The sequence below is a fragment of the Pectinophora gossypiella genome, chromosome 18 (assembly GCF_024362695.1).
Source record: "Pectinophora gossypiella chromosome 18, ilPecGoss1.1, whole genome shotgun sequence".
Lineage (NCBI taxonomy): Eukaryota > Metazoa > Arthropoda > Insecta > Lepidoptera > Gelechiidae > Pectinophora > Pectinophora gossypiella.
In genome coordinates, this window is record NC_065421.1 from 10127528 (window position 1) to 10153710 (window position 26183).

General features: G+C 36.9%; 1 protein-coding gene across 1 annotated transcript in view; it reads left to right on the forward strand.

The window, feature by feature from the left end:
• Nucleotides 1-26183, forward strand: part of LOC126375085 (protein doublesex) — a 202500-nt gene that overhangs the window by 74967 nt on the left and 101350 nt on the right. The window contains 2 exon segments of the mRNA XM_050021928.1: nt 2449-2478; nt 2555-2723. Coding sequence (XP_049877885.1) covers nt 2449-2478; nt 2555-2624 — 100 coding nt within the window. The 3' untranslated portion in view covers nt 2625-2723.

Sequence of the window (26183 nt, forward strand, 5' to 3'; positions counted from 1 at the left end):
TCTACTTCCTACCATAGAGTAACTAATATTAGTTATAAGTTATCAAGACGTAAAAATACACAACTTTTTTCATTACGTTTATATTTTGTAATTTTTTTAGTATTCTGTCAGAAATAATTGGCATTTAATTTTAAAAAATGTTCCATATTTATTTAATGTCATAATATTTTTGACCAATCGTTCATGTAGCAAGCAATAGTAATGAAAATCAAATAAGTCTTAGCAAATACTTTTGACCCGTCTCTAGATTACTTAATAAAATTCAGACTGACAGTTACTTAGTGTTGTATATTTTTTTCCCGCCATTTACTTTATTCTTCGAAAATAGAGTACATTTTTATAAATAAAAAATTGATCTGTCACAATGACATTTATACTTTTTAAACTGGCACAATGTTGCCCTTTATATAATATAGACAACCGTAGCAACAGCGACATACATACTTAATTAATTTAGTTCGCGTCCAACACTAGTAATGGTGAATGAACTAATTACACCGGTAATTGTCTAGTAAGAATTATTACCGATGAAGCTATTAGGTTGGCGTGTGACGGAACGCAAGCGGGAGCGATTTCACAATACAATACAAAAACACTTTATTGCACTTAAAATACACACAACATTCACATTCAATGCATTTAACTGGGTAATTACCCATCTAAATAATAATCTATTCACTGGAATGTAAAGACTCTTTCCTTTAATGAAATCTATTCACATAGGTATATAAATTCACGCCCTTATTCTCCGACGGGATGAGCAGAGCCTTCACCGGCAGACATTTTTGATGCGTAGTCACAAGATGGACATGATGAGTGTGGTGACAGGCGATCAACTCGTCACCGTTATAATTGTCTAACGTATTAAAAATAACAAACCCTCTGTGGGTTTTCACGATATCCCCGTAAAGATAAGCTGAACGTGTTCATAACATAGAAGAAAACAATATTCACTGAGATAAATGATTTTTTTTTTAATCAAGAAATTATTTTATATATGTGGAAAAATTTTGTTGGCATGTAGCTACTTAAATTGTATACATTAAATAAATAAATAGAAAGGAACCGCATTAAATACTATGTAAGTAGTATTAGACCGACTAGTTCACTACAATTAGTGATTATATTTCGATATACTTAGATATCAATTTACATTAGCCTCAATGCGCGCTACGAGTTTGTACTGTCAAAAGTACAGTAGCCAGTGTTGTGACGTTCATTAGCATAGTGATGTATCAGTCGAGATTAGGCCGATTGATTCTTTTCTATCTAACAGTAGCTAGTTAAACACTCCAGTTTCGTAGCCTCGATACTTGTTTTACTCCTTCCGCTAGTTACTCTAGGGTAGACAGACAATAGACGTCAGGGTGTGACGAGTTGATTGGCGGCTTATTGGCACTAATTTTACAGTAGACTGTCTAATTAATGTTCCATTGTGCTATTCACTAGCCAATCTTTTCACTTATCAACGGAAGGTTTTGGTGTCCACAGGATAACGTATAAAAAACAGACAAAGGCACACCCCGGACATATTTTCATACAAACAACCTCGTTTTACACAGACACCACACATTGACGTTATTTTACAAAATACTAAACTTGTAACTGCGCCCCAGGTAAAAAAGATTGGGAACCCCTGGACTAGACTTGACTGACTTGATAGATGCCTACTAAGGGCCCTAATTCAATAGAATTAGAATATTTTCAAAGAATTAACCGAAAATGTAGAGGAAGATTCAAATATGTATTAATAAAAACAAACTATTTTTAAGAACTAGTTTTAAAAACGTTGCATTATTACAGAATCACAAAAAATAGATACTTAAGCAAAAATACTAAGTACTTTACGAGGTTCGAGGATCTTGCAAAACAAAAACATATAGGTATCTATCAGCTTAATTTTTCAGTTGGTAGCCCTGGCCCCTGGTACGATGAGTTATTTAACTTATTTTGCCATTTTTATTATACAAGCACGTCCTTAGACTCCAGTTTCATTTACTGGCTTTAATGGTGCTAATGTTTTAAAATTGCACAGTTATGGTAATGATCTTAGGAGAAGTGAAATCAGATGTAGTTATTAAGTAATCGTGTTGCGTTGGTGTTATTAAGTAGGTTAGCTGGCGCGTCCTTGTTACGGCTTGGAAGGTCGTAGAAAACATACCTTACGCGTCAGCCAAAAACGCTGCTTTGAAAGTCGAAATCCGGTTTAGGTACTAAACAACGTTAGTAATCTTGCTCTAACTTTATATCTTCTAAGAAAATTGAATAATAACATCACATAATCAGTCCAATCGATCACAATGTATCACAACGTTGCGAATTCAGTTTCACAATCACACGCAACAAACACGACACGTTACAAATTAGTTACTTTGAATCGATCGATTATGATGCGGCCGACTCAACGGCCCCCGGCAGCACTAACCAGTAGTGATTTCCACTTTGCAGTGACCGGACCAAAACTTCGAAATTCGAATTGTAAAGTGACAGTTCATTTCCCGCCAAGTGTTGTGCCAGTGTCATGTCGATATTTATTTTATTTTCTTTTTTGTAGGAAAATGCTGAGCGAAATTAATAATATAAGTGGTGTACTATCGTCGTCCATGAAGTTATTTTGCGAATGATACTTTGTTTTGTATGTGCTGTGTGTTGTGTGGACTTTTGCTGTGCGTTGCTGTTTGCGATGGAAGGACTATTGTGTCGTCGCCACGCTGGACTATTCGGTGAGTGGTAGAATAATATTTTATCTATTTCATCGTGGTACAATTGACTTTTTATTACTACTCACTACTATGGAGGAATCTCAGGAGCATCGTAACGAGTCATTTGTACAACGATTGCTTTATACAATACTCGTATACAACATGACTACCGGGCAATTAAAATAAAGAAAAACATATATTTTTATAACATCAAAGATTATTGATATCATTTTATGACAACGGCTGTTTAAACACTATTATTGAAGTGTTCGTGTGTTCCCATATTTTATTTTAAGTAGTAAAAAAGTATGCACTTAATTTTACGATTTAAAACTACATTACTGCACTGCGACTGCCATTTTACGGCCGTACATTGCTCATTTGACCAATGTAAAACTATAGTTGTACATTTGACATTATTAACATATAAATTTTATACCGCTTGTAACCTTGGAGGTTAAATTGTAACCATAAAGTTAACTAGTAAAGTATAAGGAATACTGTTTTATTACTTTATACCGAGGCAAATATGCCGTGTTCCGTGAGACTCGGTTGAAAGGATGCAATAAATACTTAGTTGCATTTAAATTACAACTAACATAAATTATAATTTTTCGAAATTAGCCATTAGTAGTTGTTTTATAAGTATCCGCAATAAACTTCAGAATAATTACCCGTAGCAAAAATGTCGGTGCGAATCGAATGAAAATTTTCATGATAGCATAAGTATTTCCTTTTCTTCAAATACATGTCTGAAGAATTGAAGATATTACCAATTAACTATTAATTTATGACATCATCATCCTCCTGCTCTTATCTCCCTCTATGTGGGATCGGCTCAATATGTACTCCTCTTCTGTCCATCTCTGTCAGCCTTCATCTCAGTACTCACACCTTTCACACAATCCATCCACACGGAAATATGAATTCATGACACAACAACTTATTTTACACAACACTAAACTGAAATGAAAAAGAAAACGTTTATAGGAGTTTATAGTTATTATTTGTTTGCACAACAAACGCAATATAGCGGCGATAAAAATCGATACCACGGTGAAACGAGCCCCTCCCTAGCCAGGCTAGCTATAAATATACAATTTTTATCACTTTTCCCTTTATCATATTTTATTCGAACCCCTGAGCACGCCGCCATAACTTTAGCCATTTACAGGTTTATAATATGCAATTAGAGATTGTAAAAATGTTAAATGGGATCCTATAATAGCGGCTGTAGTAAAACCGAAGTTACTCTGATTGGCACTCGGTAATGACTGGCATGTAAGCAAATTGTATATATCCCCCGATTCTTGGAATCGTTATACATTTCTTGCAATTATGTTTAATATACAGGATGTTAGTGACATCGTAACGAAAACTTTGAGGGATTCAGACCATGATTGAGTCGATATCAAGTAGAATTTTCTGTCGCAAAAGTATGGAACTAAAAATAATAAAAAAAAAACACTAAAATGTTCACGACAGGAAATTCCACTAGATATCAACTCAGAAGCATGGTCTGAATCATCCCTTAAAGTTTTCGTTACTATGTCACTAACACCCATACGACACTCTTACGGGTACCTGTAAGTACTTGTACATAGTTACAGTGACATCGTAACGAATACTGAGGGGGGTGATTCGGCTCATGATTCTGAGTTAATATCAAGTGGAATTTTTCCATCGCAAAAGCATAGAATTAAAAATAAATTTCAAAAATCATGAATTTTCGACGGAAAATTCCACTTGATATTAACTCAGAATCATGGTCTGAATCATCCCACTCAGTGTTTGGTACGATCTCACTAACACCCTGTATGCGAATTGACTATACAGCTAAGTTTCTACTTACATGTTACGTTTATTACAGCGAAAATACGCGTTTCCCTGTCTTTTATGGCTGGCAATTTTTTAGCTAGAGCAATCGTAAAGGCTTGATAAAATCTTATAGTTGTAGCCGCTAGGTAGTTCCAGGAAGTTTTTATTCTATAGACCCCTCCACCTGAACTATACAGGCTCGGCAAACAATTTCGTAGCAAAAATGGTTAATGGTTACTGATCCCCAGTTTGGTTAGGACATTTCAGTTTCACCTGATAGTCCGAAAGTAAGATGATCTGTGTTTCAAAAGGCACGTTAAACCGTTGGTCCCGGTTATTACGTACTGATATAAGTCGTTACATGAGCCATGGCATAAGGGTTGTTGGGGTTGGTAATGCACCTCACAACCCACACGATAGAAGACAAGATGGTTACCAATAATCGTTTATGTAATAGGTCCCTTTACTATATAATCGTATGGATGATAACTTATCACCTATCACGTTGGTCTAATAGAAAGTACAGTGGTACATCTTGCGATGGATATACTAGCTACCCCAATTGGGATACAGGTGTGAGCTTATGTTAATGTGATAAGTCTACATTGGGATATGTTAAGAATACTAACTGTAACGCTTATGTGCTATCTCAAATACCTACATAAGATATTTTATTTTACTTTGTAAAAACTGATAAAAAAAATAAAAAGGTCCACTCTACGGACGTTGTGTTCCATCATAAACACATTTCACGCCGCAACTCCACAGTAAAACATTGGCCAACTTGGCAACAGAAATCTATTACGCGCGGTAGGTATAATAAAATCATTTTCAATAACGGTTGGTCGCGCACTAAAGGTGTAAAATGACAGCAACCAATAGAAAACCACATGGCAACATTGCAACTTATGATTTTCTACGTGGGTTCATACAACCGCAAAAGATTACCCCTATCCCGTATACTAGAAATGTGATAACCTAGTATATGTGGCGACAAACCTATAATTGTTTTTTTTTATTGACTTAACTGCGGTGGGTCCGGACAATCGGCTACAGAGTAGTTTAAAACCTATAAAATTTTAGCTCGTATTTTTTAAATTAACAGCCCGTAATGCCTCGCTGTAGGTTTTAAAGTCGAACTTTTATATCAAATGAAAAAAATAAAATGCAAATGGAATTCCATAATCTGCTTACCCCGGCGGAAAATAGACGCAAGTTCATGTGAGTTTTTTACCGACTTCAAAAAAGGAGGAGGTTCTCAATTCGACCGTATATTTTTTTTTTTTTTTTTTTATGTTTGTTCGGGCATATCTTCGTCGTATATGAACCGATTTTGATAATTCTTTTTTTGTTTGAAAGGAGATATACCCAAGGGGGTCCCATGTCAAGGAAGTCAGGATCTGATGATGGAAGACCAGAGAAATCGAGGGGAATTTTCAAAAATCGTAGGAGCGACTAGTGCGTTTGTAAAGTCATATTGATCGGATCGATCTTTAGGCTTCGGGAAAACTTCCCGACCTTCGAAAACTGGTCAGCATCAGGGAGATACCCTATGGCCTGGCAAAACTATACAACCTGGAGCAATTTTTCTTTCACGAAACGTTTTTAAATCTTGATCAAATTCAATCGCCGGTGCAAAAAAACAAAATGGCGGAAAAAAAAGATGGCCGCCATACAAAATTTTGTCGATTTTGGAAGAAGCCCGTTTGGGTAAAAATAATGTATGGGGCGCTTACTCAAAACGTCATGTAGAGTACGGAAATACTTTCTGGTCACCAAAAACTGCTCCGCATCAGAGAGATACTCTACGGCCTGGCAAAACTATCGCACGTGAACCAATATTTCTTTCAGAGCACTTATTTAAATCTTGGTCAAATTCCATAGCGCGTAAAAAAAAAAAACAAAATGGCGGAAAAACAAGATGGCCGCCATACACAATTTTGTTTTTTTCAGAAAATGTCTCGGGATATAAAATATATATCGGGGTTGTGATCGGATCGTCATGTTAAGTATGGAAATACTTCCCGATTTTCGAAAACTGCTCCGCATCAGGGTGACACCCTACGGCCTGGCGAAACTATCACACCTGAACCAATTTTTCTTTCACGAAACCTATTTAAATCTTGGTCGAATTTAATGGCCGGTGAAAAAAATACAAAATGGCGAAAAAACAAGATGGCCGCCATACAAAATTTTGTTTTTTTCAGAAAATGTCTTGGGGGTAAAAATGATGTATAGGGGTGTGATCGGAACGTCATCTTTGAAAACTGCTCCCAATCAGGGAGACATCCTACGGTCTGGCAAACCTATTGCACCTGGATTTTGTTTGTTTCCACGACACCCATTTAAATCTTGGTCAAATTCTGTCGCCGGTGAAATAAAACAAAATGGCGGAAAAACAAGATGGCCGCCATACGAAGAGGGACAGTTTCGAATAAACAGGACACGCGAGCTGCTTTAGCAGCGAGCGAACCACGCGAAATCTACTGTATCTATATGTATGCGTGAGTGTGTATGATAGCAGCTTCCACTGACAACCACATGTCTGTATGTACACATACACGTGTGTGTGTGTGTGTGTGTGTGTGTGTGTGTGTGTGTGTGTGTGTGTGTGTGTGTGTGTGTGTGTGTGTGTGTGTGTGCGTGTGTCTGTGTGTGTGCGTGTATCTGTGTGTGTGCGTGTGTACGTGCGCGTGTGCTCGTGTGCGTTAGCGCGTGTGTGAGTGTGTGTGTGTAAACATGTTCATCAATAATAATTGTGATCACTACTAATAATATATTATATTATTATATATGAATATAAATCAGAAAATCTGTCTGTCTGCATCCTTGCTCGGTCTAACCATCACTTAAAATCGTAAAATAAAATAAAATTTTTAACAAAAAAAAACCGACTTCAAACGCAAAACTAAAAAGCAATAAATAAATTTACTTCGCACAAAGTAATTAGTACGTATTTTCAATTAGTTAATTAATTTATAATTCTGAAGTCGGTGCCAAGTAAATGCTACAACAACCCTACTACAATATCAAATTACTATGTACACACAATATTGTTTAATACCTATATCAAAGCAATTACAAAACAATGTCAAACAAAAAATTACAAAACAATCAGTATTGAAAAATATATGAATCGGTACTTCGTTGTAGCATTTCCTTGGCACCGGCTTCAGAATTATAAATTAATTAACTAATTGAAAATACGTACTAATTACTTTGTGCGAAGTAAATTTATTTATTGCTTTTTAGTTTTGCGTTTGAAGTCGGTTTTTTTTTGTTAAAAATTTTATTTTATAGATTTTTACCAAAAGTAAACCAACTTTAAAAAAGTACCTAAACTGGATTAGATTATTGCTACTATTGCTATATGTTTCCAATACAAAGATTTAACACGTTCACTGTGTATGAACCACATTTGACGCAATAAATTTGAAACTCATACGTGTATGTCCCATATGTGGAACAAATTTTTTTTGTCATAGTGTGTCTACGTACAAAAATACCAATGTGTTTATTGAAAAATAATATTGCACGTGAGGGGTTGATATCTAATTTTCAGTTACACAATGAACGTGTTAATTTAAACATAATAATAGAAAAATGTATATAATAGTTACCTGTTCAATATAGATAGAGTCATTCTCACTGGGTCACACGCATAACACGTTGCGATGTACGGCGCTAAGGACGCTCTTCCTTAGGTTTTTATTCAATCAAGATTGCAAATGCTGTAATAATAACTTTATTTTCAATACACTTGCTCGTAAAGAAGCTCTTATTGCGACGGTTTTAGGTATAGAAACACCTTATTGAGACACACACACATTACACTCTCGGCTCCATTACGCCCTCGCCTACGGTACGTCTCGGACACTTCATACAAAACACCTCGTGTTACACAGACGATTCACATTGACGTTATCGTTCACGCGCATCTATGTGTGTGACGTCGACGCCCATACGTACGATAAGGTCTAATGTAATACCGACGGGGGGTGAGGTAAACCTAGCTCAGCTGCTGGTGGGGAGCGGAGAGTTACCGTTCTATACGTAGTATTATTCCTTATTCTATGCCTACAGCTCGGGCTGAAATCCACCTTCGAATGTAATAAAAATATAGCTCCGTTGCATCAATGTACCGTCTGTGTATGTGTTTATGTATGTATGTTAGAGGCATTGGTGATTGGTGCTAATTCCTGTAGCCACCACCTAATTTTATTTTACGTTATACTTATCTTACCTTACGTGTAATCCACAGGCGTATTTTAATTAACACATACCAATTTTAGACAGAAAAAACAACACTCAAAATTTTACACTGGCAAAATACCTGACCGAATTAAGTTGACAGCACCCGTCAAACCGGTTGTATATTGACGAGATGCTTGTTTGATTCGCCTGTGTGTCATTCATTCATTCACTCATTCGTTTTAAATATAACAACTGTCAATCCGTCCCTTTCTTTTTTGACGGATATGAAAATGACAGGTATAACGTAAAATTAGATGGTGTCCACAGAGGTTCAATAAAGCCAATTTTATTGTGAACCGCCATTGATTAAAATTTCTTGTTTGTGATTTGTGTGGAAAATAAATAAATAAATAATTACCTACTGATTATTATAAACGCGTATAATTATTATACGTAGTACTACCTACCTAAGTATGTAATGACGGTTAAATTAGGTATTGTAATTGACAGCCCTCAGTCGTCACACACACAGTTACGCGTGTTGATAAAGTCGATCTGTAGTGTCTTTGTAAAACGAGGTTGTTTGTATGAAGTGTCCGGGGTTTGACCAAACTTAGTATCATCAGCGAGGCACAGAGTGCATATAACAAGGCTAGACTAATGATTATTATGTTGCCCTCTAACCTGCAATAACTAACACGTGGCAGATACATTATATCTACGTTATCGCAACTATGATGACACCCTGAACTATGTATAAATTACTTTGTGTGGGCTTTCGGGTTAATGCCGTATAACTTTACACTATCGACGATAATTTATAAATAATATACTTTATTGCACTTAACAACTAGTTACATCACAAACATGAAATGGACGTTTACAAGGGAGGACTTATCTCTAAGAGAGATCTCTTCCAGCCAACCCAGAGGTAGTAAAACAATATCTGCGGGAGAATAAAAAGAGGTGCAATATATGAAAAATATTATAATAATTTTATCTACATATAAAACCGTTCATCTTCATCATCAGCCCATTAACGTCCCCACTGCTGGGGCATGGGCCTTCCCTATGGATGGGTAGGGAGATCGAGCCTTAAACCACCACGCGGGCCCAGTGCTGATTGATGGTTATTAACGACTGCTAATGCAGCCGGGACCAATGGCTTAACGTGCCTTCCGAAGCACGGAGGAGCTCGAGATGAAAACTTTTTTTTGTGGTCACCCATCCAATGACCGGCCTTTGCGAAAGTTGCTTTACTTCAACAATCGCAGACCGAGCGCGTTAACCGCTGCGCCACCGAGCTCCTCAATAATCAATCCTCAATAAAACCGTTTAAAAATTATTATTATTATATAAAAAAACAGACTATGGGAACACAAATATATACCTAAGCCTAACGTATACATCTCGAACCAATCGGACTACACGTATTATTACTAAATTGTATAAAAAATATTTTTGTTTTATAGCACTTACCCGTGATAAGGGAAATTCACAAAGAGAAGTTTTAAATCGACTCGGACGGGACTTCATTCCGCAGCTCTCCGCTCGTCCCGGCTTGACAAGAGCTGCGGGTTCAAGTCCCGTCCGAGTCAGAAATTCGGTTGCAGAATCAGGTTTTTCCTGCAGCTTCTTTTACTCAGCTATACAGGTTGTGCGAAGCTGCAATAGTTTTAGGCGGTTGTACCGTTCGTTAAGTAGTTTTAGGCGAATGAGACGTTCGTTATGTAAAAATTGACGATTCAAAGTGGAACGGGGCGGTGCGGAAAGTTAAAGGGGATAGAGAGTAAGTACCAAGGATAGATAGGACTGAAGCCCTGACCGTTTGTTTTTTTTTCGTCGGACAACGTAGGGAACGTGTCTCACCAATAGTTATTCCAATAATATCCAATAAACGTAGACAAAACAGTCAATTCTGACTTCTCTCAATATTGCCCGTGATAAAACGCACGACGTCGCTATCTCTTATTCCTACATCGACATCGACTTCAGTTACAAAGTTGCCATTCCACCTCTCTTTCACACTTATCACGTTCGCCTGAAACAGAAAGAGCGAGAAACAAAATTTTACGACTTCGGTCGTGAATAGCTTAGGGCTTAAGGAGTTCCATTGCTTATTTTGCCGTGTGACTAATTTTATGCCAAACGGGCAAGAGTAGCATATTCTGAGAAATTTCGCGATATATGTAGAAATTTTATACCTTTTTACGATCGTCTTATGTTAACGAATAAGTTTTCATAAACGCGAGGCGTTGTTTATGGGTGAAATGAATTGTGAAATGGTGTGCTTGGTTTAGGATACAAAGAAAATAGAAACCTTCGTTCTAGTTACTTACGTATAAGTATATGTGATCCTAGATGTTTATCGCACTTTTTTATTTATATGTTATAGGTATCTTAATAGTTTTCTACCTGCGTGATCCATGGTACAACCGCACAGGGATTTTTTCTCCGGATCTATAAGTACGCGTAACCACAAATAAGGGTAATTCCAGGTTACGTCCCACAAAAAGTACAGATGGCGTTGTAAAGATTTAACGTGATAATTACCTATTTTCTCATTGCTCGGGTAAATAAATATACAAAAATATAATAATTATAATGGCAGAGGCAAATATTAAAAAAAAATGTTACTTGATATTTGGATCAGATATGGTATAGAATTACGTATGTGGCTACCTATATTGCTTCTCTTTCTTTTGATCACAATATTAACGGATGGAAGATGTGTTGTGCCTGAGTGTAATAAAGGTCATCATTTAAAAAAAAATAAAAATAAAGATGCATATTATGTCTGTTATTCATAATATTAGGGTTAAGGAAGGCAACTCTGTAAAGCGGTATTTGTTTTTTTTTAAGACGTTCCCCGTATCCTCGAAAGTCTCTTATTGATAACAAAAAGATATGAAATTACGAACCCTGAATGATACGCAAACAACATTATTCCAAACTTTTCGTTCCTGACTAGGCATAAAAGGTATGTAAAGTAAACAGATTAAAAAAGAATTCGACAGGCGAAATGTTTAAGCCCATTTGCGTTAAACTACTTTAATTTATTTTAAACAGAATGTTCTGTTTGTCATTAGCATTTAAATTATTTCCCGCACAAATTGTCGTCAACCATTAAGCGACTTTCCTCGCCGCGCGACGCGATTTGTGCGATATCGAGTCACCTTACGTACCTACGTAAGTTGACCCAAAATGGCGGTCCTCTCAAAATGGCGGGTTGTAAAAGTGTCAATACTAAATTTTTATAAAATATTATTGAAATAAATGACTATAAAATTTATAAAACAAATGAATTTGAAAATAAAAAAGTACATGAATATTGAATTTTAATAAAATATATTTATCGTATTTCCAATTTATACCGTAAAAATGACGACTATGCATATTATTACCTCAAGCTATTTGCCGGGAATCCATCATCTCGCTAGCATTATCCTGTTTTTAACAGGATCTGCTTACCTAACCTGAAGATTTGACAGGTCCGGTTTTTTTACAGAAGCTACTTGTCTGTCTGACCTTCCAATCTGCGAAGGGAAAGCTAGCCCAATACTGGTTAGGTCACATACCTCTGAAAATGCATTTCTCGGGAATGTCTTTTTTCTCACGAAAGCTATGTGTCGGGAATTCTACCTACATAATAGAGTAGATGACACCTTAGCTTTGGGTCATGTTCAAAAACGGCTAGTCGTAATATAAGAAGGCGGATTATACAATCTTGCTGTGACATATGCATCAACTCCATTATGCACTAATACTTATCACAGATCACTGTGATATCGACTCGCACTGTGAGGAAGGTCCCCGTAAGTAAATTGAAACAGTTGCGCATGGGACTGCCTGCACCCGATAGCGGTCAGCCTCATTTGTGTTCGGACAAGCGATAATTACACGCAGATTCAATCTCAGACACGCGCGTAGAGTTCCTGGATGTGGCATAAAGCGAAAGTACGGCCATCGGCTTCCTTGATTCCGCCGGCTTCTTTCTCCTATTTTTTCTTTTTGAAAAAATCTAAAAAAGTTATTAATTAATGTAAATAATTACAGCAAAAATTTTGAAATCTATGTAGCTTCGAGCCGAGGGAAAATGAGAACATTGCAAGTGAGCATTTCTAAAATTCTCTATCGCAACCTAGTTAACCAGAAAACTTGTATAATCAAATCAAAGAAATTAATGTCGTATGCTTATGTCTATTACCATGTTTTATGCGCATGATCGCTATAAGAGACAAGTTAATTAGACAATCTATCATTGTATGACCTTTAATACACACATAATTAAACGAGGGTGACGTAAAATTCTGCGACCTACTTACAACTTTGTACGTTGCACTGATGGAAGATTTATTTTATGATAGTTTTACTACGATTGATTAAGACTTGATTTATCACTTTGTTACTATATTCTGATGTGCCAGTGCAGGTTATTTGAAATCTTCTTCAGTTACTTTCGATCAGACTCGTGGCATCATGTTTCCGGCACTAATAAGTTATACTTGTCAAAGGGACGGATGATTGACAGATGTTAATTTTAAAAAGAATGAGTGAATGAATGAATAACCCGGGCGAATCAAATAGGTGTGCTGTCAACTTAATTCTGTCGGGTTGTTGGCCAATCTAATATTTTTAGAAGGTTATTTTAGATTTGTGCCTAAAGTTGACGTGTGTTCCGTGTATTTTATGCTTGTCGATTACGCGTCTCTTTCCTTTTCTATAAGGAAATGCCAAGTATAACTTAAAATAAACTTAAATGGGGTGTACTGCAACCTAGAAACTAAAAATGTAAACCAATCCCTTATCTATATTGTTAAAATATAATTTAGCAAGGCAAAGACAATTAAATAAAAAGTACAGCAAATATTTGAAAAGAGAGTTACAGCAAAAAAAAAATAGTTTCTTGAAAAATAAAACAGACTTCATTATAATTTATTTATTTGATTTACCAAGAGTTACTACAATCTATACATAGTTACAATAACATACAACTTAATTGAATTTAATTTATAGGTATACCACACACGTTATAATAATGACTAAATAATTAATAAAAAACTAAACAATTATACATGCAGCTATGATTTAAATTATTAAGAATTTTCGTCTTAAATTCTGAAAAATAATTTGCTTAACTTAATAAAAAAAAAATTATCTAACTAACAAAACAAAATTCAGTGTTATTTCTAGTAGTAATGTTATATTCGTGTTTAGAACAACAAAACGGGTTGCACACACGATCGATGTCCTATTAAGTAAATTACTTAAAAACAGCTTTGCTACATAGACTGCATTTTATTGCAGTTCCGTCCATCAAGATACTGCAAATGCACGAATGCATTTCGAAGGGGAAATATAAATTTTCAATTCTTAATAAAAACAAAATGTTCCCCTTGCCAGTTTATTTATTTACTACAACTTAATGTCTGTATTTTAGAAGTAAAGATTAAAATCTAGAAATAATTAAATATATGAAATTCTACATATAACTAATTAGACATAATAAAAAGTAAATTGATAGATACGTGTTAACAAGCAAGAATTGCTTGAAACTAGTAACTTTCCCTGTGTATGTTCGTCGCATACTAAATACAGTGATTCAACTGCGGTTATTGTCTAAAACAGTTTCAGCTCCAGTTGAGCAACAGTTGTGGGGTGTCGGTCAGCAAAGTTTGGACCTCTGTCTGTTAGTGGACCTGTGGTTACTATTTATTCCCAATTCGAACTTCATTTGAGTAAGGACGGGGGTATACTAAGTCTTGTACTAAGAAAGCAGGCATTGGCCCCGATTCCTGCAGACACCTCCTAATTTTACGGACGGATGATTGACAGCTCTTAATTTTAGGAAGAATGAGTAAATGGATGAATAACCCAGGCGAATCAAAATATATCTCGCTGGTATGCAAACCGTTTGACGTGTGCTGTCAACTTAATTCTGTCGGGTTATTAGCCAATGCAATTTTTTTATAGGTTTTATAAATTTTATGCCTGTCGATTACCCGTCCCTTTCTTTTTCAGCAGATAAGATAAGGACACGTATAACTTAAAATAAAATCAGGTAGCGTGTACAGGAATCAGCACCATTACTTACGTCATTCTAAAATTGTTGTCACCCTATCAGCACATCTCAGACACTGCATACAGAAATCTCGTGCTTACCGTGGGCCGCCTAACCCGTAAGTGCGAATGAGACGCACTCTGCACGCTCTCACCTTGTTGCTTGTTGTTGTCAGCTTATGGCCATTAAAGAATACAGTACGCGCTCGATACGAATTGGCGAATAGGAGCCGTACCGTTATTTAGCTGAAGTATATTTTGTACAGTGACGTGCTAGGGCTGTGGTTCGTTGTGGCAGAGGAAGACCTAGAAGGAAGTACATTGCCAAACTGGAGATGTCCTTAGAAAAGGTCTACTCTGAAACGGCGTGCGTGTATGAAACGATTGATGAATGTGGAGGAAGCAAGAGAAGTGTGTCAGGATCGAAGCAAATGGAATTCCATAGACTCCTGTGAGAAATAGGCGTCGTCCCCAAAGTTGGAATCTTCCTGTTGTAAAGTTTTTAATAGAAAAAACACTGGCTGCTTCTCTGTTTTGGAATTGTTTTATTCTTGTAATTTGATCTTATCTGACTTAAGGCTAGGTGTTACTAAGCTAAGCTCTTTTTACATAACTTTTGCACCTTTTTACTGCCGGCTGTGTTCCCATAAATGATTCTGTGGCCCCAAAATGTAGTAAAATTCTGACTTAACCAAGTGTACCACCGACTTTATCCCGGCACAGTGCGGCGAAGTTACTGGTCCTACCGCAATTACTGCATTCAGAAAACAATTACCACCAGATAACTGTTCGTGCGTTTGTGTTCACATTCTGTGGTCTCGTTATTGTGTTCAAGCTTTATATTGATTAATTGCGAATGTATTTCGGCATTTGAATGTAAAAGTATTTATAAAGAGTAATTTAAACACTCTATTCATATCGTTCACGATTGAACTAAATACGCGATTCTGTGGTATTTCGAAGAGTGTTCGTGAGAAAAACGTTGGGTATGAGGGGTAATTAATATTTAAAATGTAGTATCCCTTTTAGTTTTTTTTTTTTATAAAAAATCGTATTCTCATTTTGCGTGAATTGAATTGCAACTTGAGGTTTATAAAAGAAAACTGAATTCTCACTTTCGGTTTTTGTACTTCTTAACAAATAAGGAACATTGAAGTTTTATTAATTCAAATTCCGTGTGTTCGGACGCACAAATTGGCGGGTTGTCTGGAACCGGACCGGGGTTTGCCATTTGGGGACCACTTAGCATGAACCTAGCAGTCATGTGTCGTTCTCGGGCCGCTGGTGGGGAGCGGAGAGTTGCCGTTCTACACGTAGAATTATTCCTTATTATATGACTAAAGTAAGACCCAGAAGCGTGATATGAATTGGTGCGGGGCTGAAAGTTACCGTTCAATAGTAGTTTAGTGTATAGTGTTGTGTACATGTAATACTATATCACTCAAATTCAGAACTCCTTCTATTACAAGAAGTAATCTCTATCACAATTCCACTCGACCCGTTCAACTATAAAGCAACGTAATAAAAATCTTAAAAATTTTAAAACTCTATAAAGCAAACGCGATACAGGGTTCCGCAGGCACGGCAATAAAACCGTCTGCGCCCGATATCGCGGATTCCGTCGGTTCCTATCAAAAGTTTTACTACCGGGATCTTTTGTCCCCCTCACTCAGCCTCGGTTGTAAAGGATAGACATTATCCTTTTCAGAAATTCATTGTCGTACACTTTTATACCTTTTGTGCGAAGCATATTTTTATTGCGTCTCTAGGATTGAAAATTTCTAGACCTACGTCTGAGATACTGCTATGTTTATAAATAAGAATAATGCTTTATACTACAATGACATGTATGCATTCTGCTCAGTGCTGTATCATTCCCAGGAATGTTCCCAAAGTGGGAATGTCCCCGTTGTAAAAACTCTTTAATATTAAGGACACTGGCTGCTTATCTTTTTCAATTTGTTCTTTCTTGTATTCTGATCTAATCGGACTGAATGTTAGGTTAAAAAGATTTGGCGCACATCACTGATTATGCTACTACAAGGACCAAGAGGCTTTCTACAAACTCTTATGGAGATAACGGGTGCAGTGGTTCGCCGGTTGAGCGTTGGGTTCACGATCTGGACGTCCCAGTGGGGATATATCACAAAATCACTTTTGTGACCCTTATGTTTCGCCGTAGACCTCCGCCAGGTCTTGACAATAGCTCCTAAATACATGTCTACTTGCTTACTTCCACATTGAATTGCAAACACACATTTAATTCATTCAATTATTATTCATATCACGTGACAAGGCCCATCTAGGGGGTTAAAACGGCCATAACGAAACAATTCATATAAAAAAGCAATATTTCAATTTGACATTTGCGTATACAAAAGTAAGTGCGCAATGCAAACAAATGTCAAATAGCAATATTACTTTTTTAGGTGAATTGCTTTAATGTGGCCTTTTAAACCACCCTAAACTATATCGTGAGCAGTTCGTCATCTCTCTCATAACAACGTATACAAACGTCACATCTTAAATAAATAAATATTTTTATTTTTTAATGCATATATACTTGGAAAGAGAAGGGGGAGGCCTTTGCCCAGCAGTGGGACATTGATTAGGCTACAGAAAAAATATATATATATACTTGTACTTGTTGTGTTTTAATGTGTATTTTTGCTAAATTGCGCATTCAATCAATTTTTTTTTCTTATATTTTTTCTATATCTCCGCTCTCTTGTCTTTTTGTATAACTCTTTTTCTTTTATTTTTGGTAGCTTGTAATTGGCCTTTACTTACTACTAAGTGTAATGTTGTGTGAATTAAGCTGTACGCTCCCCAAACAAAATAAATAAATAAGACGTAAGTTGTCATTCTTCACTTAGAATTATATCCAATAGTTACATAAACATACGGTTACTATACTTAATCCCATTTGGGCTAGTAATACCCAGGCCTCACCAAGCTTTCTGTTAGACCAACGTGATAGGTAGGGAACCGTATCGCCGTCTTTAATGGTCGAGTCAACTATTTAAAGTGTGAAAATAAAGAATATATTATCGATTCATAATTTAAATATCTAATAAGTAATAGTTACAACATCTGTTTATTAAGACTTTACCAACCACAACTTAAACTATGGTTAAGGGTAAAATTCGCAGTGAAGGCTCTAGATCGTGGTAATTCTGCTCTTTAAAATCGAATCCAGTTTAGTTATAGGGTAAAAATTACTGTATTTTCGACGCGAAGTTCAGCGCAGGAGTGTTATAAGATATTATTTGCGTAATAACATGTCATTTCGCTCCAGTTAGCGTGGTTTGAATAAATTATCGTGTTTTTGTTTATAGACATCGCGTGCGGCAGAATTAAGTATTAACGCATCACGCAGCATCCGTTTTAAGTTAAAACCGAGGGCCTAAATATCACAGCAATATTGCTATTAGACATTTGTAACCATTGCGCTCTTACTTTTATAACCGCAAATAACAAATACCTTTTTAGACCCTCACATATTGATGATCATTTTGAATGCGTTTATAATCGACGTTATTTAATATGGAATAAAAAGAAGTCTGACTGTACTGTAGTATTCTCTGATTTTGCTTACTGTTCTTTTAAAAATTTTTTTTTATTCATTATCTAGTTAAGTACAGGTTAAGTACACGCAGAAACGGAAAAATGTGGAAATATTAATTTTAACACTTAAGTAATCTGTGAAAAAACGTCGCATCATGAAACGACCCAAAGTAATCCGTTCCATAACAAGCTATTGAAGATTTTGGGATAAAGCATTGCAACATAAAGAAATCTTTGACTCAATATTCATACTGATTCGTTATATAACTTTTTACTATAAAAATAGGTCGTTCAGTATAAAACGCCGTCGTAGGAAGGTAATGAAAAATGCTTGAGCTGCAAAATTTACGTTCTCCCAGGAAATGTATCCAGAGCCGTAAAAATGGTATGTATTCGGGTTATACGGTTTTTACACCGTACCTCGTAACTCAACGCAGGACTGAAATTGGTTCAATTTACTTAAAACTACGTAGAAATCAGATTGTAAGTTAGTTTCCATTCAATTTCGGTTGGTTTTTATGGGATTTTACATATTTTGATGTTGAGTTGTGATATGTTGAATAAATTAATTTCGTTTACGCAAAACCCCCTCTGGATCATAGAATAAGGTATAATACTACCTATAGAACGGCAATTCTCCTCTCCCCACCAGCGACTAAGCTAGGTTTACCTCAATATGGTCATACTTTAGTCTTCAATCGTATGGCGTCAGACGTCACACACACAGATGCGCGTGTACGATAGCGTCAATGTGTAGCGTCTTGTAAAATGACGTCTTTTCTATGGAGTGTCCGGGGTCTGGGTCTTACTTAACCCTTCAGGACCCCGATACCGACCCCGCCGGCGTGGTCGACGATTTCCCTCATTCAGCGCTTATCGCTATCGACCCACTAGGGTCGATTAATTCTTTCAAATATTTTTCCTCTCTTGAGAGCCTTCAGCGCTCCCCATTTGTCCGGCCAAGTAGTTAATGCCATCTGCGGCAAATCTACAATAAGTCACGTCAAAAAAAAAAAAAGGTCTTACTTAAGTCTAAATAGTCGTAAGCCGCTTGCTAAAGACATACATACATACATAAACTCACGCCTATTTCCCACCGGGGTAAGCAGAGACTATAGAATTCCATTTGCTAAAGAGTATAACAATAATTGTTAGACAACGTAATCTTTTAGGTAGATAACTAAAGTTTGTTAAACCGTATGTTTTTTTGAACTAATGTGAGCGCTAAAGGCTCTCATCATCATGCTTAAGAGCCACGCTGTTGGTGTAGCATTATCCATTCTTGTCTATTAAAGGCCAATTCTGTCACTTCGATTGTATTTAAAAAAATAATTCGAGAAAAAGAATAAAAGAAAAAAATATGTATGAATCGCATAGTGACATTGACAGTAAACGTTTTATTTTTAAATATGTATTTAAAAAAATAATTCGAGAAAAAGAATAAAAGAAAAAAATATGTATGAATGGCATAGTGACATTGACAGTAAACGTTTTATTTTTAAATATTACAATGTCGGCATGTAAGTAGGTAATCCTTACTCCTACTGGCGCAAGAATCTTGTTGACAATTCAAGGTTTTAACTTACGAAATAAAGACTCCATGTATGGATACAACTTATCGTGTCATACCTCATAAGGAATCTCATATGACACCGCACATTACCCGTAACAGGGGGTGATCGAAGAATGTCTGGTTCGGTGTCCGACACATTTAGGGCGTTGAATTCTTGTGACGAGATTTCGGCATAATTTTCGTGTCCATTTTAGCTCTGCTAAAAATAAAGTTGATGAATTTGGCTGTATACGAAGTATTTTTATTTGTGTTAAATAAAATAAAATCGACTCATACATCACTAAGCTAATGAATGTCACAGCACTGGCTTTTGCACTGAGAGATAACTCGTAAAACTTTATTTACATATATACATTAAATCACGCCTATGTCCCGTTGGGGTAAGCAGAGACCACGGAATTTCAGTTTCTACGATTCTGACACTATCTTCGCTTCTTCCATTTTCATCAAAGACGAAACGCCGGTTTAGAATCCTTACTAACTTAACTGTATCTATATTGAAATATAATCGTCATCATCAAGAATTTAAGAGCCACGCTCTTGTCGGTGTAACATTTTCCATTCCAGTCTATCAAAGGCCAATTCCTTGACTTCCCTATAAGACACGCCGTTAACCTTAAAGAAAAACACTAATTATTATTGTAGTAAACTGGACGATATAATATATCTATCAATAACTATTCTTGTTTCGTTTGTGTTTGGTTTGGTTAATAGTTTAATGCCCCTTCTAAACAATCGGCGATTACAGACGAGTACGATTGTAAAGACGCCGGGTATGGTCGTGTTCGCCTGTCACCATTCTTTTATCGTGTGGGGTATGAGGTGAATTAACAACCTCATCAACCCTGGTGTCAGGGTTATTATTGAACAGGCCCCTGCCCTGTCACTCTCTGCGTCAATCGCCGATAATGTAGAAGACGTCTTGGCTTGTCATTCTATCCATATTGATTTTACGACAAACTCAACAACATAACATACACTCATGACTATATCAAAAATACTTTGTGATCCCTAGTTTGGTTAAGACATTACTGGCTGATCACCTGATTGACCGAAAGTAGGATGAACCCTGCTTCGGAAGGCGCGTTAAATCCTTGGTATCGGAGTCTTACAAGAGCCATGTCAGGGGCCTATGGCGGTTCACTCATAACCCTGACGCTAGGGTTGATGCGGTTAGTAATACACCTCAGAATCCACTCGATAGAAGAAGATGTCTGAGGTACATCCATCGCAAGATGAACTAGAGCTTTCAATTAAACCAACCTGATAGGTCTATAATGGTCCAACCAACTGTGTTAGTGAAAATTGCTATTCATTACTCATTAGTGAAAGTCCGGTACCGGGATTCGAACCGCGCTCCCCGTTTGAGCAGCATACCAGTGTACCACAGGACCAGAGTGGCTGTTTTCGATAAACGTCGTTATGTAATAAATATAAAATAATAAAAAAGAATATATATATATATATATATATATATATATATATATATATATATATATATATATATATATATATATATATATATATATATATATATAATACCGAGATATAGGACCGAGGAGCTCGGTGGCGCAGCGGTAAACGCGCTCGGTCTGCGATTGTTGAAGTTAAGCAACTTTCGCAAAGGCCGGTCATAGGATGGGTGACCACAAAAAAAAAGTTTTCATCTCGAGCTCCTCCGTGCTTCGGAAGGCACGTTAAGCCGTTGATCCCGGCTGCATTAGCAGTCGTTAATAACCATCAATCTGCACTGGGCCGGCGTGGTGGTTTAAGGCCCGATCTCCCTATCCATCCATAGGGAAGGCCCGTGCCCCTGCAGTGGGGACGTTAATGGGCTGGCGATGATGATATATATAATATAAATCTCTGTATTTTGTGTCAATTGTGCTCCATAAAGTGTTTTATCTGTCTATCTATAATTTATGTGTTAAAAAACAGTGTACAAATTCACGAGTTGAACATGCAGTACTTATCAGAACCCACACGACTCATTCTCAATAAATTGAGGGTACTTTATCAACTAGATAAAGTGCACTGTTTATTGATGTCAATCTCAATTGTTTAAATCTCAATGTAGCGTTTGATTCGTTGCTAATAAAAGTCTGTATGACTTATGACGAGTATTAACACGATGTTAGCAAAACGTCTTGCGAAGAACCCGTCTAAACATATCTGTTATAAGGTGCTCTTCTTGCTGTCATATTAAAGAAATATTATTCTAATCTTGAATATCGCTATCGGTCCACTAGGGTCGATTAATTCTTCCAAATTATAATCCTTTTATATGAGACGCTAAGCCGAAGTTCGTGCCCAACTTGGCACCCACAGGCGTATTGTCTTAATGTTTTGTACCGGGTGAGAGCCATATTTCAATTTACCAAAATATATTGTTTTTTTTTTTAAAAAAAAAAGAACGTCTAAGTGTGCCGGGAATTTTCTTGCAGCTTCTTTTCCCCGGCTGTACATGTTGTGAAAAGCTGCAGTAGTTTTACGCGGATGAAACGTTCGTTATGTAAAAATAATACGATTCGAAGTGTAACTATGTTACCTACAGAATAATTATACTTTTTAAATTTTTTGAAAACTGAAATCTTTGAGTTAATCTTATCCGAGCCAAACTCAAAAGAAGTCAAGTCAAAAAAATAATTTATTTATTTCGGACTGCAAATCATCTATGTGTGTTTTGTTAGTAAATAATACCTAATGAGAATTTTACACATTATTGTTAGCATAACAATAGCAATATAACATAAGCTCACGACTACATCCCAATTGGGGTAGTCAGAGGTACATCCATTGCAAGATGAACTCACACCTCACCGAGTTTTCTGTTAGACCAACGTGATAGGTGGTGAGTCGTATCAGCGTCCATGATGGTCGAGTCAGCTGTGTGCGCTGCACTTGACCACAGTGAAGCAGTCAAAAGTCACATAAAGAAACATTATACTTAAATCTAAATTGACCCGTAACAATCGCAAACCAATACTGGGCAATAAGGTTGACCAGCCGTTGTGCTATTCAAATTCAAAAATATCTTTATTCAGTAGGTAACATAGTTACACTTTGAATCGTCAATTTTTACATAACGAACGTCTCATGCGCCTAAAACTACTGCAGCTTCTCACAAACTGTATAGCCGGGGAAAAGAAACTGCAAGAAAAACCTCGGCACAGGGGAATAGACGTTCTATAAAAAAAAACAAAATATTGTTATACAATTGAGTAATTTAGCTGCCTAATATCAGTTCTCAGACAGTTAATCCCATGCATTCATATCTTCTAAATAATCACTAACTTTATAATAACCTTTTTTGTAAAGTTTCTCTTTAACTACTGTCTTAAAACATTCAATATCATGTTTAGAATAATGCGGCGTAATTAATAAATACAAATTATTTTATAATTTTACCATTTCCTCGAATGGTAAGTAGTGGTAAACACTTTACAGTCGGTAACCCTGCGCTACTTGTAACGACCGTTTAAAATGGTAATTAGTTTGGATTTTTATTGTCAACCAGAAAATGACTGCACCCAGCGAGACATAATGGACAGGACAAAGAGTTAAAGTAGATGGTTTAAGGCATAAAGTCCACAATTGTTTATTGACACGAGAGTTCAGATGGTATGAACTACTTGGCTGGACAAATGGGAAGCGCTGAGGGCTCTCACTCGGTACAAAAGTTAAGACAGGAGGGTGCCTAGTTGGTGGCGAACCTCGGCCACACCCCGGAAACTTCATACAAACAACCTCGTCTGAGGGTTGCCCATTTCAATACCTAATTTAACTGTTATTACTTATTTAGGTAGGTAGGTAATACTATTTACGAAAGATGCTTTTATAATAATCAGTTAATCTTAATATTTATTTATGTGGAACAATGAAGGTTCACAATATAAATAATTATTTACACTTCATCATCATCATCATATCATCCAAGCCGTGTCCGGCGACGGCGACTTCTAACATTTACATTTAAAACATCACTGAACCAATTAATTGCATTCACATTATTTTTTACATTAAGCACTTAGCGGAGGTTAAATTTTATTGCAAATTATTAGCATGTTTTGGTGAAGAATATGCATGAAAAATGTATATTTATAGGCCCCGCGCAGGCGTATCCAGCACGGGCAATTACTGAAATTAAATATTCGAATCAAACGAAAGAACGTCGGCATCCAATTTCAAAATTCGAACATATAAACTAAACTGATAAAAAATAAAAACAACGGTCCGCGCGCTGCCTTCACGATTCAAGTCTTAACTATCTTCTAGGGGGGCGAAGTAAACCTAGCTCAGACGCTGGTGGGGGACGGAGAGTTGCCGTTCTGTACGAAGTATTATTCCTTATTCTATGCCTCGGCTCAGTAAGCGATTGGATTTGAATACTGAGGATATTTCGAAAAAAGAAAACTGGTGGAATAGTTATTTAGAAAAAGTATTAAGCTCGTTTCGATTTTCCGAACACTTTCAGGTTTTTAGCGGAACCATTAGGAGCGACGCAGAGTTTTGCGTTGGAGCACTTTAATTAAAGTAACTTGAACGTCACGAACGTTAAATGTAGACGAAGCAGCCATTGTAAATTCCACCGGCGTTTCATTTTCATGGCTTTAGTCGGAAAACGTCGGACTTTTATGAGCAATTTCGGTTCAGACGTTTTGTTATATTGCCAATGCTTTTAAGGTGCTGCACCTCGCAGGGTAAACATATGTGCGCTTTTATGGGACACTAGTTTATGGAAAATGTGCAGTGTAGACGGCAGAAGCGTTAACTGGTTGTATGAAGTGCGCCGTCCATCATCCCTGACAGATATCCACAGGAAATTTAACGCTTTATTTGTCGAGTTTCTAAGGAGCGATTGTTCTGCTAGTTGGAAATAATAGTTCGCTTGATGTTTTCATAAGAATTTAGAGCTTTGGTTTATTACTGGCTTAAGTATTTAAGTATTTCGGTGGAGAGCTGGCTTGTCTTAATTATAAATGCCAGTAGTAAACGACTGTTGTCTTGGTTTATGAGTTGTGTGTTGTATATTTCATCCCTCTAGCATTATCCTGTTTGCACAGGGTCCGCTTACCTAACCTGAAGATTTGACAGGTCTGGTTTTTTTACAGAAGCGACTGCCTGTCTGACCTTCCAACCCGCGAAGGGAAAACCAGCCCAATACAGATTAGATCACATACCCCCGTAAATGCATTTCTCGGTAACGTGAGTTTCCTCACGATGTTTCCAATCACCGCTGAGCACGTGATAATCATTTATGATCCAAATATGAATTCCAAAACAAGTTCCACAATCATTGGTTTAGGCCTGTGCTGGATTCGGCCTCAAAGTGAGAGGTAAACAACTGGGCTAGCACGGCTCTTGTGTGTTGTATATTTAGAAAGAGAAAATTAATTTGTTTTTTTTTTTCTGACTCGGGGACGACCGTGTTAACCATTATATGGCTTCAAGGCGCCATGGACCCATCGTCTTTACTGCGAATGGCGGAAAAAATCTACCCGTTGAAACCCGTTTATTTCCACTTCTTTAATATTTTATATTTAAGTATTTTATTTTCTTTAAGCCTATTCCCACGCTAGCACACCGCATACAGCCAGAGCCCACACCCGAGCATAGTGATACGGGCAATACAGCAAACCACGGACCTCACAGCCTCAGCTTCCTAACACTTCAAACAAAACGACCAACCGAAGAATATAGCCATAAAATTTACACACCCGTCATATTTACCCCCACCACTTCAAACAGTCTTGTATCATTCCCAATTAGGGTCTACACACATTGCCGCGAACGCCTCATAAACGTTGTTTACTACGGCCAAGGCTAGTATCTATAAAGCTTAGGTTTACTGGCGACTTCGCACGTTCTAAAGGCCGTCTCACTGCCAAGATGGAACAGCAACTATTGAACTGTTTTAATAGTCCGGTAAAGTTTGTCGTTCGGGCGTTTTAGTGTAGGAATACCTTAAGTTTGTATTGTAACTGATGGTAAACTGGTTAAACGCAGCCACTGTTTTTACTGCAAGAGACTGTTTTGACTGTTCCTCTGTGTTATTTATTTTAATGCTCGCTCTTGTGTTGGAACTTGGGACATGTAAGTTGAAACACATAATAACGGGTTCTTACCGCGTTTAAATGGGGATATGAGACTCCCGATATTTTGACACTGTTGCAAGTGCCATGATCACGGGAGTGATTACGGGAGTGCCATCATCCCGTGATCACGGCACTTGCAACAGTGTCGAAATATCGGGAGTCTCATATCCCCAT